We start from the raw sequence: 18,287 nt of genomic DNA, 5'->3' as shown, positions 1-18,287 counted from the left end.
CGCTGCCTTGCGTTTGCGATTTCTGGGCCCAATTTCGAGCCCAAGCGAAGCTCGCTGCGGGAGCCCAGCGCGTGGGCAGGAGACGTCTGGCTCTCACTGGGCCTCGGGACAGGTTGCAGCCTCCTCGGGAACGAGCAGGAAGCATCCTTTGCTGTTACACAAACCGCAGACTAAATTCCTGCCCCGAGTTACACATAAAAAACTCCGGGCTGCCAAACAGAAGCGGGCTGTGTAGGGTGGCAGCCATTTCCTTCATCCCCGGAGCTGCTGAAGGAGCACCACTGCCCTGTCTGTGGGGAAGCCGTCTCCAGCGGTAAGCTGAGGTCTCCTCTGCATCGTCCTCTTGGTGGGGTTGTTTTTAAAAGCCCCGGGATAGCTAGGGAAATACGGAATGCAACTCTGTGGGAGGAATTATAAAAGGGTTTTGGTGCAAGGAACTTCAGTCAAATTTGATTATTTGTCTTTTAATTTTTTTAAAAATTAAAACTGTCCAGCTGTGACAGCTATCCCAAGGAAAAAATAAGCTTTATGGCACCATTTTTATTAAAGAAACGGGAATCTGGCAGCTGCGTCTGCCGTGGCCATGCGTGGGTGCTCGAGGTGTGAAAACACTGCCGGAGGCAGTCGGGAGCAACCAGAACCGTTCAGAGACTGCCGCATCCCCGAAGAACGAGGTGTGTTATCACGCAGTATAACAGCACTCAGTGACCGTGGTATCTGTTAAAATAAACGGCTGGATGAGTAAGTACTGCTGTTTTGCTGCTCTTCAGAAAAGACGGTTGCTTATTACCTTACCCTCAGCTCCCACAGCTGCTGACAGATGTGAAAACTAAGGATTTGGATCACATTAGGCACATGTGAAGATTCTGGCAGGAACAGAGCTTTAAAGGCTGAAGTGAGATTTATTCATTTAAAGTGAAATTTACTTCTTCAAAGGGCAAGTTGTTTATGAACCTACCGCACACCATGTTACACACATATAAAAATTAAACATTGACTTGAAAGATTTCAAGATCGTACCGGTTTTCCATTATTCCCTGCTTTATGAGGAGGCAAGTGAATGCAGTTTATGATAGGGCTCGCTGGTGAGAGCGGGCAGGTAGAAGCACCTGTGCCATTCCACCAGCTCCACGAACTGCCGGTCTGGTTTACAGCTACCCGTGCTGCTCCCCCGCCACAAAGTTCAGTGCTGTCTTTCCTTCCGGGGTTGGTAGCCAGATTGTCGCCAACTCGGCAGCATCTTTCCTCCAAGATTTCCCAGAAATAAGTCATGGCAGCTATGCTGTTACAAGCAGATGAACAGAAATGGATATAGTCCGGTCCCCAGCGGGGAAAACGCTGGTGTAAGAACCCGCCAGCAGCCAGGCTTTCTCACAGGCTCCCAGCATAGCTCCACAGGAGGAGCCAGCTGGGAGACTCTGCCATTTACTGTGGTTGCACAGACCAGGTTGTGGGACTGCCAGACCATGGATTGTACATATCATTATATATTTTTAAAGCTTTCTATCAGTTAAATAAAAGAAAGCCAATTTGAGTCTACAAGTGGGACTTTCAGCGTGTGCCGATACCGTTCTGGCATTGCTAGCTGAATGTCATCTGACTGTCCTGGGTTCAGCTGGGCTGGAGTTAATCCTCACCAGGAGCTGGCTGGGCTGACCCAAGCAGCCAATCACCGGGGCCATTCTACACCATGGGATGCCAGGCTCAGTATTTCAGGGGGGAGCTGGCTGCAGGAGGGGCTTTTGCTCCTCAGGAGCCAGCTGAGCATCGGGTGGTGAGAACCCTGCATGGTGTGTGTGCTTGTTACCAGTAGTGTTGGTTGCTGTTTTCTTCTCCCTTTGCCATTCTGTGAAACTGCTTTCACCCCAGCCCCCGAGTTTTTGCCTTGTTCCTTCTGATTCTCCTCCCCATCCCACCAGGGAGGAGGGAGAGAGTAACTGCGTGGTGCTTTGCTGCAAATTGAGGCAAAACCACAACACTGATTTTATTACTGTATCAGGATTAATTTTCATAACCATTTGATGAGATATTTTAAGCAAATGCTTATTGTCTGCTTCCTTCTAAAGCCAGTGCAAAGGACAGATACAATCCGGGTTAATAAATGGAGACGCTAAGCTGAAGTGTTGAGCTCCCTGAGCCAGTGCACCATTTTCTTACCTGTTCATTTAGACCAATACAAAAACAGTGACCACAGAGCTGATTCAGAAAGCGAAGATGATCCTGAGTGACGTTCAGAACACTGAGAAAAAATAATTGGCAGGCATTGCCAGAGCGAATAAGGAAATGGCCCAGAGGAGAGATGAGGCTGCGCAGCATCTTCAGTCTTTGCAGAAGATGAGAGACCAGCCAGACGTTCTCCTCTTCTTCATCGTAAGCAGCGGTGTTCTGCTGTTCTGCGTGAGTATGCCTGTTTCTCAGCCAGCTGCCCTTTCTGGAAGTCACACTAACAATTTTTTTTTTTGGCAATCCTATTTGTAGGAATTTACACTGGCCACAGGCAGGTATGTTCCACCCGAAACACCTGAAAACATTTGTTTTCTTCTTTGGAAATCTATGGTGTCAATAACTGGCATCAAAGCTCCCGGCCTGTTTCCCTCTGCCCCGGCCGCTGCACCACGAAGCTGCTCCCTGTCCCAGCTGAGGGCACCACGTCCACACAATTAACGAGGCTGGAGAGCTACCTGCCTGCCGTCCCAGTGGTCCCCTTCAGTTTGTTTCCTTGACAGCTACGCAGTTGCTGGATTCTAATGAAAAGCACTGGCTTTTATTGCCAGAAAAACATTTTTATCAGGGATGAAGCCCATAGGGTTCAGTTTACAGCAGCACTCTCCTGGATGTAGAGTGGTGATGCTCCAGCACACGAGTCTCACTGAACAGCTTTTGGCTGCAGTTAACTGGCTCATTTCCCACCGATTCTTGCTTCTGCTTGTGGACAAGCTTAATAGCTAGACAGATTTATTATCCCTCCTCTTGAAGTGATACGTTTAATTTATACCCTATCGCTTCCTAATTGATGCCTGGGTGTCAGCTGCAATTCAGCAGTGCGAAACCACACCGACAGTAAGTTACAGGTCCACGAGAGATTTTGCTGCTGCGCTGAACTCCCCAGCCGCACGCAGGGCTAGCTCCAACATCTAGCTGGATTTTAAGATGTCATCTCTGTAACTTGTACAAATTAAAGCGGAGGTTGAACTCGGATTGTGAGGATAACTTTGAATCACGGTGTACCTAGGGGCTGTGCTGGCAGCAGCACAGCCCATTACTCACAGCTGTGCCGCAAGTCAGAATTTAGCCTGTGGGATCAAAGTCATTTTCCAGAAGCCTGGACACCATTTAATATGTTTGGCACTTTCTTTCTATCATGGCGGTGGTTGTGCTAGAACAGTAGGAGCCTGCCTGCAGCAGGTCAAAGCACTGTTCGCGCAAGGGTATTGGCAAAATGCCTCCCCCTTTCTCATTTTCAGCATTTGAAAGTTCCCGTCCAGGTTTGGTAAGCGAAAGGCATTGCCAGATAAGTGACAATATAGAGCAACGGCAACTCGCGTAACCTTATCGAGAGCTCTTTACCTGGTGCTTCACGTCGCAAAGCACCCTCCTCTTTGCAGAGTCCTTCCCAGCGGAGGTGGGTGACGCGGCTGCCCATGTCACCTTGTCCTCGGTGACACGGCCGCCCGTGCCCCGGGACGTGGGGTCAGCATGCCATCGCTGGCAGGACGGACCTGGCGGTCGCGCAGCTCAGTCAGCCCAGGACCGGCCGCTGCCAGCGCCTGACGCGGGACGTCGCCTGCCCTCACTGCAGCGCGGCGTGCACGGTGGGCGAGCGGCCCGGCGCCGGCCACGCAGCGAGCCGGGCTGGTGGCCAGGAGGGGCTGGTGCGTATTCGGGGGGATCTCGGGGTGCTGGCGAAGGGGGGCGAGGCGGGCAGAAAGGCTGTTTCTGGGGATGACAAGGAAGAGGTCTGCTCTCACCCAGCGTATGGCCAGCTCCTCCTCTCTCTGGTGGGGCTCCCTGCTCCCACCCACCTCCCCAGTCAGCACCAAAGGATGCTCGGTCGTGCTTTCGTGAAACGTGGTCTTCATGTGCTCGTCCCCATACCTGACCATGAGATCCAGGGGTACAGTACCAAATCCCAAACCTGAATGCATCGCCAGCTTTATAGAATGTTCTTCTCCATCCTTCTTAGGTGACTCAGCAACCAAACCAAGTGGAACAGGTAAATCCTTTCTTTGCTTGGAAAATGTTCCCTGCGAATTTTTCCAGCAGTTGTTCCTTTGAGGACCACGCATCCTGTGCTCCTCTGCTCTGGTCCTTCATCTCAAAGAGAGGTCAGATCTATTTGCGTCTCTTCTTTCGTTATTAACAAGCTGTGATTCATGTTTTACAAGGCACTAACATTCAACACTGTTCCTTCACAGTGGGGCTTCAGACACTGGTACCTCTTCAAACTGTAAGCGTTCAAAAACGCTCGTCACTCCTCAGGGCTCTGGCCTGGGGCTGTGGGTCTTGCAGGGAAAATCTCTCAGCTAAAGTGTGAACTGAATTTCGTTGCGTGCACCCCCTCTCCTCGCCAGAGGTGAGAGCAGCAGGAGCGCAGTTCTCAAGACCTGCAGTGGGCAGAATTCTCTGGGATCTCACCAGGGAAATCGTTCATCTTCAGCCTGAGGGAGAGACGGGGTTCGCTTCCGTACTCGGTGAAAGCCCCAGCCTGCTCCGAGGACAGACCATGGAGAGGCTTCCACCAGCGGAGCAGGAGCTGGAGCAAGCCCGGTGCCTGAAAGCAACCGCAGACAAATCCAAAGGCTGCAGGAGATATTAAATCCGTAAACAGTATTTCTCTTCGGATAGCACTAGTCCAATGCTCAAACAGTTTCTGCTGGGCGCAGTGGTGCGTCTTTGCTACAAGCTTTTTTGAAGAAAATTTATTTAGAAGTTATTTGAAAGATTTTTTTACATTTTTCAGGTGCTGTAACTGAAGTTCAGTTTGCAAACAAGTTCCTCTTAATTTATGAATTCAAGATAAAATCCTACTTTCTTCATCACTTTTTAATTTTTGGAGGGGAAAAATACTCTCTTCTGATGAGCGTTTCTTAGAGACAGGTTAATGGTAAACTTTTACATCGGAAGGGATGTGTTTGAGAACAGCTGTTCAATGGAGGGTTGAGGACAATGTAGTCTTGCCCTAAATGCAAACATACTTGTTTCACCAGACACATTTGAAAAGCCTGAAAAAAAATCTTGTTTTTTCAGCAGTTCATGTAGACGATAACATACGGAAAGCACAAGGCACGCGGCACAGGTAAGCGATTAAGTGGAGTCTTAATTACACAGTGCAGCTTAACAATACAGTTGCTTTCATTTAATATAATGCCAGCCTCAAATCTAGAGGTGTATTTTTAAAATCAGCCTAAATGGCCATTTATTTGTCTTGTGATCTCAGTCTTCTACAGACATATTAATATCTGTGTTCTGTACAGAACCAGACAGCTACTCAAAATAGGGGAGGGAGAAGAAATATTTCTTCTGAAGAAATGCAAAGCCGGTACTTGGAAGCAACTTGTCAAATACGTTATTAGCACAGCAATAAAATATTACTTCGTTATTACAATAAGTGCAGTTTTTCCGTCTTGTGTATTCCTACAGCACAAACATAACGGAAAGGATTCCGGTGGTAGCTGTGAACAAAGTGTATGGTCCACGTATGCCCAGAAGTGAGGGAGAGATGAAAACAGAAGTCAGAACTGAGAAAGAAAAAGTAAATGTTGTCAAAGACGTCCTCTAATAATGGGGATGTGCCAAGTGTCTTGACCTCCCCTGCCTACCGGCTATTAAAAGCAATTCTGTTGCACATGCAAATTTAGAAAAGAAGTGCTAAGAACATGAACATAAGAAAATCTCCAACAGCTGCTGGCTCCCAATCTGTGGACTATATCATCTCATGGTACTAATGATACTGGTGTGCTGTTAATTGTGGTGACTATGTTGTCATTATGTGGTTGGATAACGAATAAAGGGCTACAGCTGCAGATAAGCAGGGCTGTCTGAGTTGATGCCGTCACCAGGAATTAATAGTTGAGAGCATTGTTTGTGGATGGCTGCAGCAGTCAGGACCACGCCACAGATTTAGATTGTCACATTTAACAGAAGCGGTCTTTGCAGCAAAGAATTAATTGTCGCCGTATGAAACCAGCTTAGTCAGCCTCTAAGCCGCATTTTAACACTTCTGCAGGGCACTCGGCACCATGCCAAATACCACAGCCAGCAGCGTGCGAAGATGCTTTCCTGGCCACATCTCCGTGTGTACAGATGTTCTTTTCTGCTCCGGCACGCGCTGTGCTCTCCAGATGCGGCCGCTGCTGCACGCGCCAGCTCCACAAAGGCAGCTGCCAGGCAGGCAGGCTCACCCTGCGCTGCCATCGGCTGCGCTGTGCCTAGCTGTGGTTCAGATCCGACACCTAGGTTCACAACCTGGGTGCTGCTTCTCCAGATGATAAAAATCTTCTACTGCAAACCAGGCTTGCCAACGTAAACATTTTTAAGAAATGAAGGCTAAAGTTCTGGATGCTGCTATATAAATTGGGATTCACGGTTACAACTCTGTCACTTCTGATAATCAACATATACCTAATTGCAGGGATTAAAACCAATAAAATCAGCAAAAGCTGTCTCAGATGTAGAGCAACGTCTCTCTTCGTGGTTCAAGCAGGCTCGCCAAGCTGTAATGGATCTGCAGCCCTTGCTCTGCTGCACACGTCGTCCGCATAACGGAAAGCACGTGGCCAAATCTGGGGAGCTCAGCAGTAGCTCAAGGTGACTTTGCAAGTATTCCCTACTGCTCGAAGCCAGCGAGACACGAAGGGCAGCTGCTCTCAACCACTCAACCGAGGCAAAAGAAATGAGTCTGTCCTTTGGCACTTTTATTACCTGGGCTTCTCCCTGGCTGCCAGGTAGCTATCGCTTTCGCCCCGGGCGAAGGAGCCGTGACCAGCCAGTGCAGCTCCGTGCTGCTGCTGCAGACAGCAAGATACTGCGCCGCTGCGAATCACCACCCAGAGCGAGGGGTTTGCTCAAGCACGGTATTTATGTCGCTCCCCGCCCCCATCTCACAGCGCATCCCACGCTCGGGAAATGCCAGCATCCCTGTAGCCCTTTCCGAAAGACCGGCGTAGCATTCGCTCAGCGCAGCCCGCGCCGCGAGCACGCGCTCCCACGCCCCCAGCCACAGGGCGCGGTGGCAGACCCCGTCGCTAGCGGAGGGCGAGGGCTTGCCTGCAAGCAAGTCTCGTCTTTTTAACACCATTTCTGACAGTCTTGGAGAAGCCATGATGATATTTTCTTTCCCCGGCAAGGATAAGGTACCAACCTCACCTTTCCCCCAGGGCCAGCCGTCAGGTCGCTGAATCTCTGGGCCCCCGGCAGAAATGCCTGTGAACAGTCCCCGCAGAGGACCATCCCGTTCTCACGAGCGTGGTCACGTTCGCAAGAGGCTTTTGGAAGGGCCGGAAGGGAGTTTGTCTGCAGCAGGCTGGGTGGAGGCCGCTCCCACCCTAAGGAAGAGCTCTGCAGCCCTGACCAGACAGTCGCAATGCTGCCTTTGAAGCACCGACGGCAGATCACACCGCGTGGCACCAAGACTGCAGTACTTAGCACAACTAAAGCCCAGACCAATGGGACTTCTCAGCCAAAACGAAGACAATCATCGTCCGTGTGGGACTTGCCTAGCGTCTAATTTGGAGGGAAAAGTGTATGTAGCTCTTCACTGCTAGGCTTATCGGACTGGAATTTGGGGCTGAGGTAAATAAACACTTGCCAAAACAGAGCAAAAGAAGGTGACCCTGTTATAGGCAAAATTCATGCGATCCAGGAGATAAGTGCTTTATAATTGCTGCTATATGGCAAAAGCAAAGGATTTCATTTCAAGTAAAGTGGAAAAAATACACTTTTTAATGTAGCTGCAGGCTCACAAAGCTTTTGGATGAAAGTGTCTAGGAAGGCAGACTTTCTGAGCTAGACACCAAGCTAATGGTGCAGCTTATTTCCCTCGTACGTTTGCCTGCTACAGTATCAGCAAAGATAGACTCTTCTGAATTTGAGACTTGTGTTTTCAGTATTCCATGCATTAGCCTTGAGGAAGCAGGGAGGCGAAAGGCTCGGTGAAGGCAATGTTAAGAAAACACACCGGAGTCCAGCAATTATTTAACTAAGCCTTCTAACCCACAACAACATTCTGAAAATTTTAACGCCTCATTAGTTTTTGACTCTAGGAGACAGTATTGGACCGCAGCATACCCTGAGAGTGTAGCAATTCTGCACAGATATTTGTGCAGAACCCTCTTGATAGCAACATAATTGTAAGATACGTAGTCCTGAGAAATGGACAGTGCTTGTTTCTTTCTGGTCTCTTTATGGCTTCAGTATTTTGATTACCTAAGGACTCCGATTCATTGCATCTTTCATTACTTACTATGCTCTCTTCCTTCCACCCACATCATTTTTACTTAGCATTTGTCTCATCCTTGGTGGAAACCTCTAGATGGGAGGAGAGTGAAATAGCTGATTTTATGGCCCTCTTTTTGCTTTGGCCAAGCATTGCATGATGTGGCTGATTTTATAATCAAATGCATTAATAAAATGCATTTCGAAAGCTAGGACAGGCCTCCTTCTGTTACTTGGTCTGATGGGTTTTCTAAGCCAGCCGGACCTGCCACATCTAGACCTTTACGTGTCCGACACTGGGGCCTTCTCGGACCAGCAGGTTAGCGACCGCTCAGATTCCGCACGCTGGGAATCGCAGGAGGTCTTGCGGAAGGCTGTCCCAAGGCCCCTGACTGCTCCCTCCAGAGGCTCGAGTTCAAGAAGCTCAGGGTGGCTTAACGTTACTCCTGTTTGGTCCCTGTTTCCTGACTGTCACCATCTGTGGGTGACCAGGCACGCTGCCCGTGTGGGGAGGCAGGTTTGTATCAGCCCCGATGCGCACACAGGTCTCGCTCTCCGGGCAGCAAGCTGGGCAGCTCACCTCTTCTCCATCTCCAAATCCCACGCAACGTTTTGCAAACGCAGGCCTGAATCTCAGCGGACAGCCAGCCGTCCAGGGAAGGAGGGACAAGGGGAGGAAGCAACGCGTCTTCAGGTGCTTTCACCAGAGCCCACCCGTCCTGCCCCGCAGCTGTACCGCCGGCGGGAGCGGGGCAGCGGGCGGGGAGGAGGAGGAGGACGGTGCTGAAGCAGGAGGCTGGGAGCCAGGCGGCACAAACCAGCTGAGGGCTGCGGGAAGTCGGGGGAGCGTTTACCCGCTGGCTGACGACGCAGAGCTGGAAACCAGGAGAGGGCTGAGAGGAACCATGGAGAGCCACGACACCGGGGTTCTACTGACAGGGCACAGAGGGACGGTGAGGCCATCCTGCTCAGCCCGCAGAACGCCGTGGTGGGGAGCCGGGGCTCAGCGGGGCTGCACGAGAGCTGTTGGGCACGGGGCAAGGCGGGAGCGCTTCCCGGCTGCGGTGTGCGGGCCGCCCGGGAGCATGTGCCCCGCGGAGCGCAACGGAGAGCGTTTCGGGGTCATTTTGTAGTCTGAGAATCTGGTCTCTGGAGATGCGACTGCAAGGACGGCGGGGCGGTCTGGAGAACCGGCAGCGGTGGCAGGTCAGACAGGCGGGGCGAGTGGGATGGGCAGACGGCACGTGCTGGTGTCCGGGGTCAGCAGGCCCCAGCCCTCGGTTCCTCGGCAGGAGATTCCGGAGCGTGAGGAGCCCGGAAGCACATCTCTCCAAGGCCAGAGGTTCCCTTAGCACAGAAATACATTAACCACAAAACTGAGTATGCCTCGAGAACAGGTAAGCAGTTGGAAGTTAAATGATTTACTTATCTTAAATATTTACTTAGATCTCTTCCCCCACTTTTTAGAAAATCAGCGTACAGTAAAAAGAAAAAAAACCCCTTACTTATAGCAGTGATTAAAACAAAATTAACGCTTGGGAATTTTTTTGATATCACGTTCTTTATTTTCTCTCCAAGAAGATGTTACTTCCCTGTTCCTGCCATGACAACATGATTTATTTGATAACCCAAGTTGTTCCGCAGCCAATGTCTCTAGAACATCGGTGAAAACGCCGTAACGCCCGTTGCTTGGTTCTGTGGTTTCTTACCAGGCTTCTGCAGAGTCCCTGCACAAAGGGCTCCTCGGTGCGTTTGCCTCGGGTGCCACTCCTCACGAGGACTCGCTCTGGTGGTCCTGGAGTCGCCGCGGGCTGCCAACACCATTAGAACTCCTGTGGAAGTCCCTCAGAGGGCTGGGAAGTCGGAGCCGCTGACGCCTTTGACGGTGGGCAGCGAGGGGAGAGGGAGGGAGCTCCGCTATTTCCTTTGTGACATGCCTGTCGTCGTCACCACGACGTCCAGTTAAACCCTTCTGGAGAGGGTAAATGTGCGCTGTGGGAAACGTTCTCTACTTCTGCAGCAAGATTTCTGGCACTTGCCTACCACCGGGAGACACGAGCGCGGGCTCTGCAGGCTCGAGGTCGGTCCGCTCTCTCCGACCGCGCATCGATGGCTGCTGGCAGCTCGCGCTCCCCCGTGAAACGCAAACATGAGGCAACGCTCGATTTCGGAGAATCCCTGCGATCCCGCGCAAACGGGGCAGGAGGGGCGGGCGGGGCGGGCAGCGGCCCTGCGGCCGTGACCCTCGGGCCAGGGCTGAGAAGCTGCGCGCTGCACGACAGCCCGCTGTCCCCCGCTCCCCGCACGGCCCCCCCGGCCGGGCCGCTCCGGGCAGCTCGGCCACGGCCGGTGCTGGGACGCTGAGCGCGGGCGGCACCGGGGCAGCGCGGGGCCGCCGCCTCCCTCGGGGGGTCCCGTCCGCGGCGGCCGCGGGAAGCCCGAGGGCGCTCCGCCCGAAGCCACCAGCAGCTCATTAACCTTCCTGCTTAAGGGCGTGAGCGCGCCCGAACTGAGAGCAGCGCGGACCCCCGCCGGCGTCCTCCGCCTTGTTGTCACGGGGCGAGGGCCGGAGGCGGCGAGCCCCTCCCTGCGCCGGGCCCCGCCGGGCCGCTCCGAGCCCCGGCCGCGCTCGGGGCTGACTGGGCAGAGGACAGCGGAGCGCCGGGCCGGGCGCGGCGGAACGCGAGGCCGGAGCAGGCCGCGCCCCGCGGCCGCCGGGGCGGCCCGGCCCTCCCCGCGCCTGCCCGGCCCGGCCCTGCCCTGCCCTGCCCTGCCCTGCCCTGCCCGCCGGCCGGCCCTGGCGGAGCAGCGGGCGGGGGCCGCCGCCGAGGTCAGCCCGGAGCCGCCGGCGGCCCCGCGGTGAGTAGGGGGCGGGCGGCGGGGTCCGGGGGCCTCCGGCTGAGGGAGGGGAGCGGGGCCGGGAGGAGGGCGCTGCCCGCCCGCCCCGGGTGGTTCTGCCTGCCCCGGGAGGTTCTGTCCGCCCGCCGCGGGGGTCTGCCCGCCCCGGGGGTCTGCCTGCCCGCCCGCCCGCCGCGGGGCCGGGGGCGAACGGCGGGGCCCGGGGCCGGGGCAGGCCGCCGGCCGCGCCGGGCGTTGTGACTTCCCGCTCGCCGTCCCGGAAGCTCGGGTGTCGGCCGGCTTCCGAAGCGACGCGCCGAGCCGCCCGGCAGAGACCCGCGGGTTCGGGAGGACGGAGGGTGCGTGCATTTCTTCTTGCTCTGTGGTGTGCTTGCGGATTTTAATGTGGTTTTTGAGAAAACAACTTTTTAGGCACTCCGTTCCCAGTGCAAGCCCTGCGCGTGGCTTTCCGTTCGGAGCCGGACGGGTCCCCGGCAGCCCTCTGCCCTGGGCAGGCCGCACGGGCTGGCAGCGTGGCGTTGGTGTGGGCAGGCAGCGGGCTGGCAGCGTGGCCTTGGGCTGGCAGCGTGGCGTTGGTGTGGGCAGGCAGTGGGCTGGCAGAGTGGCAGTGGGCTGGCAGCCACTGCCCAAGGACGTGCCTCCACGTCCCTTCTGCCCAGCACAGCTCTGCAGCGTTTCACTTTCGCCGGCAAACGGCGGGAGGAGGGCCCTCGCTTGCTGAAAATGCTGCTTGGCAAACTCGCGGTAGCAGATCCGGTTGGGGTGGACGCTGCGGGAGCACGGCGCGAGGCCGCAGGCGGCTGTCTTCAGGAAGGATCTGCTTCAGACGGGGCAGCGTAGCCGTCGCTCTCGACGTGCAGTGATCTCTGAGGTGAGCCAGCTTTCCTGGAAGGGCTGGCTGGGAGCAGCGCTGCCGGCTTCCACGGGACCTTCCCCAGGGAGGCTGGGGGCTGCGCGAGGCTGGTGGGCCGCTTCGCTGCTGCTGCCGCTCGAGGGAACTGGCATTTCAAGTAAGAGGAGATCGAATATTTCACGCAAGCAAGGCTTTATTGACCGGCCTTGCAGGTTTTCCTGTGTGAGTTAATGGCTGGTGATTATTGTGCTGGCGGTAAGGTAGCTCTGTTCCCAAATGCGTTGCTTAAGCCTGGTAAGTGGGGTGTGTTGTTTTATGGCTCTTGGGAACATTTCAGTATTCATACGATTTTAAGTCTCTGCTTGAAACAAATGTTTGTGGCTGGAATGCTTTGTTGGAGGATGTTAAGGATTTTGTCAAAACCTGAATTTTGTGCTGAGGTACGTTACCGTTCTAGTGCCTATCTCGGTGTTATCATGGCAATACTGAATTTCCTTGCTGCTCCACAACAGTCAAGAGATTATTTGGAAAAGGCTGTTGTCCAACAAGAGTAAAGACAAAGATTTAGCTATCAAAATGTTGTGATATGCTTTCCTTTTGTACTCTTAGGGTGAGATTTCTCAAGGGCCCAGGGGCAGAAGCCCAAGTCCAGTTCATTTCACTAGAAACTTGGATTTCTGATTCACCTGCTTCTCCTTTACATCTCTTCAGAAGTTGTTTGTGCCTCTTTAGGTTATGTGTTTATGCATTAGCTTTTAAGTGCATGTGACTTCTTGTGTCCAGCAGGTGGGTGAGGGTGGGTAGTGGTCACGTACAGTGACAACTCATGCACATGAAATCTAGAAAAATTATCTGGAAAACTAAGATCGGTGTTGTAGAAAGAGTACTTTTGGTTTAGTTTCTACTCCTAAATGCTCACATCTTAGGTTATTTCAGCAGGCGAGTGAGCTTCGCGCTCCGTTGTACTGTCGAGGTGAGTGTGGTCTGTGACAGAGGAGTGAGTCCGAGGCAGCGAGGTCCTGTGCTGCAGGTAGTGTTTCCCCAAAGACAGATGCTAGGCAGGTGCTGGCTCGCCTCTGCCATGTCGTGGAGTCAAAAGAAAGGCCCAGGTGGGATCCAGAAATAGTCTGTAAAAGTCATAATTTCTTTAGAATGCAGTAGCTCCCTAGATCTTGATGTTATGGCAGTTATTTGATAACACAGAGATATCGGAGATTTCCTCAGTTCTGTGTTGTAACCTTTTTTTTTGTATCTAAAATAAAGCTTTCTGGCAATTAGACGCCCCCTGAAGATCTTACTCGGGCCAAAAGGAGCTGATGAAAGTGAATTCTAGGCACGCAGATTAGTTGTGCATCAATAGCAGCTTTCAAATTAAAAAGCACAGTAGCTCCTTTTCCAAGTTAAATATACAGAGTATCCTTCAGTACACTGAGCCAAAGGGTGGGTTGTTTGGGGTTTTTTTAAGAACAAAATCCAGTTTTACTAGGCAAGATTGGGCTAAAAAATAATACAGAGCAGCACTTTCAGGCAGAAAAGGGTGAAATGGGTGTTGGGAGTTGTGTCATTTCCTCGTGTCCTGACATCGCGAGAGGCAGTGGCCGTGTGATGAAAGGCCCTTCTCATGCCACGTAGAGAAAGCTGGCATGCAGGTCGACACAAAGACCTAGTGTCTGCTCAGAGTTTAGAAGCCAAGAAGATTTTTACTCAGAACATTACTGTCTGGACACAACTGAAAAAACCCTGTGTATCATCTACTATGCAGATGTTCCACAGCGCTGCGCAGAGCCCAGCTGCAGTGTCTGGGTTCGGTGTTGGAGCTCCCTGGCACGTTGGGAAAAGCGGCCCGGATTTGGGTGAGCTGTCTGCAGGTCCTGGGTGGGGGGAGAGGGAATCGGAAGGATTTTCATGACCGAAATCTTTACTAAAATGTCAGAAAACAAACTCATTCAAGTAATTTACTACACATAAAAAGTTGTCTGGGGCGATTTTTTCACTCAGCTTTTACAGTATTGATTTGCTGAGCTTTGGGTGAAAAGCTTTTTGATTTGTAACTCTGTGCTTGTGAAACAAGTAAGACCACGTGAGGAAATACAACTTCAGAATGTGCTTATGCAGAGTACTGCAGACACATGCTTTTGTATGCTATATTCGCTTCATTCTCACTGCGTAGTATTTGATTTTTTTTAATTTTTTTTTTTGTAAGTGCTATAGATAATCCCTGAGCAGGCTTTGCAGCGCTGTATGGGTGGGTGAGATTAGGTATCTGGAGGGTAGGGATGGGTTCTCCTCCGGGCATAAAGACTCTGTGATCTTCAGTGTGTCACTCCTGGCAGTGCACGTTTCCTCACTGTAAAGATCCTCATTCTTTTTACTGCTCTTCTGAGCCTGTATTATGCTAAAACACATTGAAGATACTGAATTGGAAGGCATTAGCCAAGGGAAGTTCGTCATTATAAAGTGTGTATAGGTATGCAATACAGTAATTCTGCATGGCCAGGAGGCTGCAAGATAGAAGTTTGAAATAATCAAGAAGGCAGGTAGGCAAAACTGAAGCTTTCTTCTCTTACCTGCTGTTGTGCTAGGTGATTGACTTGTCTGACAAGAACGAATATACAGACAAATAACTACATTTGAAAAATTAGCCCTAAAAATGCGTATACATTGGAGTTCTGGGTGGAGTCATCTATGGATCCAGAACTCTCCGTTCTCCCAAGTTGTAAGGATCAGGAGCTAAAGAAGGACGTAGATACCAGAAACAGGAGTTGAGTTCAAACTATGGAATTTTCCACTCAGGTCTCACCTAACGCAGCAGTGCATTAAAGCTCTGTTTCTCCTTTTTCCGGAGTGTGACTTTCCCTGACCAGCTGCCTGTGCTTAGAACAGCAGCCGCAAAGAGGCATGTTCACCGTGACTGTTGTGCTTTGAGCTACTTCCATCTGTCGGGTTTGCAGACCACCTTGCAGACCCCACGCACGGTTCAGGTGAGTTAAGCGTGGAGTGGGAGCTATGGGCGTATGGAACAGGGCAGGAGCTGGAGAAGAGCATCGACGCTGTGCTAAAAGTACCCTCTGTGTGGGAAAAGCGAGAGGTGGGCATTAATAAAGTGTCTCACACAGAGCACGAGCCCTGGCGATGCTGCTCGGTCTGCCCTGGCCTGTAGCAGAGGGTGGGTTGTGTAGGTCGTGGTAACAGCAGGGCATACAGCGCCTGTCTCAGGCAGCAGACCCATCCCTGCTGGTGCTGTCATGCTGTTCACGGCTTTGGAGCAGGGAGGTCTCTGAAACACAGCTCCTTTTCAGTAGCATCCGGCGGCAGGCTAGCAAAGGGAGCTGTGTTTGGGAGTTTGGAAGGGTGTAGCCTGGTAGCTTTAGGGAGAAGTATGCTGTGGTGTAAGGTGGAAGGGCTGCATTGCTCGGGTTGAATTGCTTTCTGATTGGAAGTCTGTTCTAGAAGTCTCTGAATATTTTTATCTGGAAAGAAAAGGCAGTCTAAATGTTAAGTACTGTAGCTGCTTCTGTTCCTGTGTGGGTTCCTTTGATATGGTGAGGATCGTTTGCCTGAAGACAGCGGGTTCTTGGGTTGGTATTGTCTCTCCAGCCAGGAGAGCCGAAGGCAGCTCGTCTCTGCCTGAACTAGCACACTGCTGGAGGCTGGGCTGCGTGTGAACCGAGACGTGAGGCTGATGCACGACACTCTGGATACCTCCGTATGACGGCACCAAACCTGGAATGGGAGCGTGGAAATCGTGCGCTCCAGCCAGCGAGGCAGAGGCCCGAGAGAGGGTGTTTCCTCCCCGCGCAGCTCGGGGTCGGTGCCTTGTAGCGGGCTGGCTGCTGGAGAAACGGGTAGCTTAAGCACCACGCTTAAACTCGCTTCTCTCGGGTCTCCCCTCGCGCGTTTTTGAGACGCTCACTGAAGTGATGGGAGCAGTGCATGTTGTACAGCTACTTGTGGAATGGTGATAAAGCGAACAGATTCTGGGGCGGATGCTTCAGTGGCATCCTCAGCACTGCTAGCTCCAGTACTGATTTGGTAATTAATTCAGTTGCAAATATTGCGTAGAACAGTAGTTTGGTTGGTGTTTACGCTGCACAGAGAAGGTGTAATTAGCACCTAAGGGGTGTGCTGTTACTAGCACTCTGGGGTGCGAGGCAGCATTTGAAAGGGAAGCCTGGGAGCTAGACTTTCCAGGGCTCTGCTGCCGTCTCTGGCCTTGACTCCCCTCTGGCACCAGGCAGACGGGTTTCTGTCTGAAATTCATCACCTTCAGCATACTAGTAGCAGCAGGTATTGTGGCTGAAAGAGTTTTCTGGAGCATGCTGCATGTTTTGTGGAAACCGGGAGTGCTCTGTGAATGCTGGCATCACTGTTGGTATTGTCACGTTTCATTAGGGCTTGTCTCATCAAGACTTTGCTCTTTCACATTCAGGCAATACGTTTCCAGTATTAAATGTGCTTTGATACAATCACCTGGTTTTACAGTTTGTAGGCAGCTGGTACTGGAGCACATGTTCTAGCAGAAGTGTTCTGCCTACCTTCCGTTGTTCCCATTAATATGTTTTCCACTTGTGTGTATTGTTTTGGTCAGATGTAATTTACTTGAAAACCAGATTTTAAAAAGTGTGAAGAGCGTTCTTTGCACTGGCTGAAATAAAGCCACTGTGTAAAGATTGCGTCATCTTAGGTTACAGATCTTTACAATATTTGGCAGGTGTGATCACTGCATTATAAAAAAAATACATATATACATGAGATTTAGACCAAGCTGTGCAGTGCTAGAAATATACTAATTGTAGTTAATTTTCAGCAACTGAATTGAAGTGACGGTTGGACTATGGTAAACCCTGTGTCTCTCTTTGCACGGTGGAGCAGGCTGCAGGTAGCGATTTTATCAGGGAAGCCTCCCAGAGAGACAGTGCTGCTGCATTCTTTTCCGTTTCACAACATTGCCAGCAGCAGGTTTATTCTACGGGGTGTCAGCTTCCCTCCTAGGGACGGTGATTCTGTGCTTAACAGGGACAGAATGGGGAGGCTCTTTCCAAGTTTGCTTGGAAATTGCATTCTCTGTGCTGAACTAAGACTTTTAGCCCTCGCTTTTCACAAATACTGCATTCGCTCTATTAAAAAGTCTCACGCAGCACATTCATTTATGGTTTAATGCAAAGAGTCCTTCTTCCTGTTTTTAGGGATGGCAGCAATGGCGGAATTCAACAGTGCCCATTCAGTGACTGAAATGCCAGAAGGAGATGATGCTAAACGCAGTTTCCATCACAGAATGTTCTTGGAACCCCAGGAGAAGAAGAGGAACATGAAGGCTCTGGTGGTTAAGCAAGCAAAGAAAACTTGCAGCTGCTCTCCAGCCAAAGTTAAAGACGGTGTTTTCAGTTTCTTTCCCATCTTGCAGTGGCTTCCTAAATACAAACTAGGAGAGTACCTGCTGGGAGACATAATGTCTGGTGTGATTGTGGGGGTCTTGCTAGTCCCACAGTCAATTGCCTATTCGCTCTTGGCTGGACAGGAGCCTATTTATGGCCTTTATACGTCCTTTTTTGCTAGCGTTATTTATTGCATATTTGGAACCTCCCACCACATCTCGGTTGGCGTCTTTGGTGTGATTTGCCTGATGGTGGGACAAGTGGTGGATCGTGAACTACAGAGAGCCGGCTACGACTTGGAGCCAGCTGCACTCGATGTCCTCACAGATGCAGCAGCGTACGTGAACACCACCACTTCACCTGTGAATCAGACGTCGCAGGAGCTGCTCTGTGATAAAAGCTGCTATGCAATTACAGTGGGAGCCACCATGACCTTCATAGCTGGAGTTTATCAGGTAAGAGGAGGTGAACAAACAGATATTCTTTGGAAATAGTTGTGATTCTTCTTCAGGTGGTTGTCCACATGAACAGCCTGCTGGGTTTGCCAAAGCCCTCAGTCTGCGTCGCAGGGGAGTGGACGCAGGGAGGAGTAGAGGTCTCCAGTTACTGTGGTGCAAGAAACTCCTCTGTGTCCTCTCTTTTTTTAGTAGCATTTTGTGCTTGCATTGCTACTCTGCTGGGGACTGTAAGACTGCACGTGACCACCTGCTGCTCCCACGCGATCTGCTCACCACCACCTGCCTTGCTCTCGCGGTGGCCTGAAGCTG

The 18,287-nt window shown here is 51.8% G+C and overlaps 1 protein-coding gene across 7 annotated transcripts in view; it reads left to right on the top strand.

Annotated features, from left to right (window-relative positions):
- Nucleotides 1–11,218: 11,218 nt before the first annotated feature.
- Nucleotides 11,219–18,287, top strand: part of SLC26A2 (solute carrier family 26 member 2) — a 32,850-nt gene continuing 25,781 nt past the window's right edge. For 4 of the 7 annotated variants that reach the window (XR_012766097.1, XR_012766096.1, XR_012766095.1 and 1 more), the window contains exons 1-2: nucleotides 11,219–11,292; nucleotides 17,332–17,975. Coding sequence is in view for 4 of the 7 variants with exons in the window: in XM_075442213.1 (XP_075298328.1) it covers nucleotides 17,334–17,975 (642 nt within the window). In the remaining 3 variants the exon portion in view is untranslated. Of the gene's footprint in view, nucleotides 11,293–11,556; nucleotides 11,631–11,955; nucleotides 12,164–12,210; nucleotides 12,303–17,331; nucleotides 17,976–18,287 lie in introns of those variants that run through there. The other 3 variants (XM_075442215.1, XM_075442214.1, XM_075442216.1) reach the window with 3 other exon arrangements.

The sequence above is a fragment of the Opisthocomus hoazin genome, chromosome 23, assembly GCF_030867145.1.
Source record: "Opisthocomus hoazin isolate bOpiHoa1 chromosome 23, bOpiHoa1.hap1, whole genome shotgun sequence".
In the NCBI taxonomy this organism is placed as follows: Eukaryota; Metazoa; Chordata; class Aves; order Opisthocomiformes; family Opisthocomidae; genus Opisthocomus; species Opisthocomus hoazin.
Note: the sequence above shows the minus strand (reverse complement) of the source record. Positions and strands in the feature narration are given on the sequence as shown.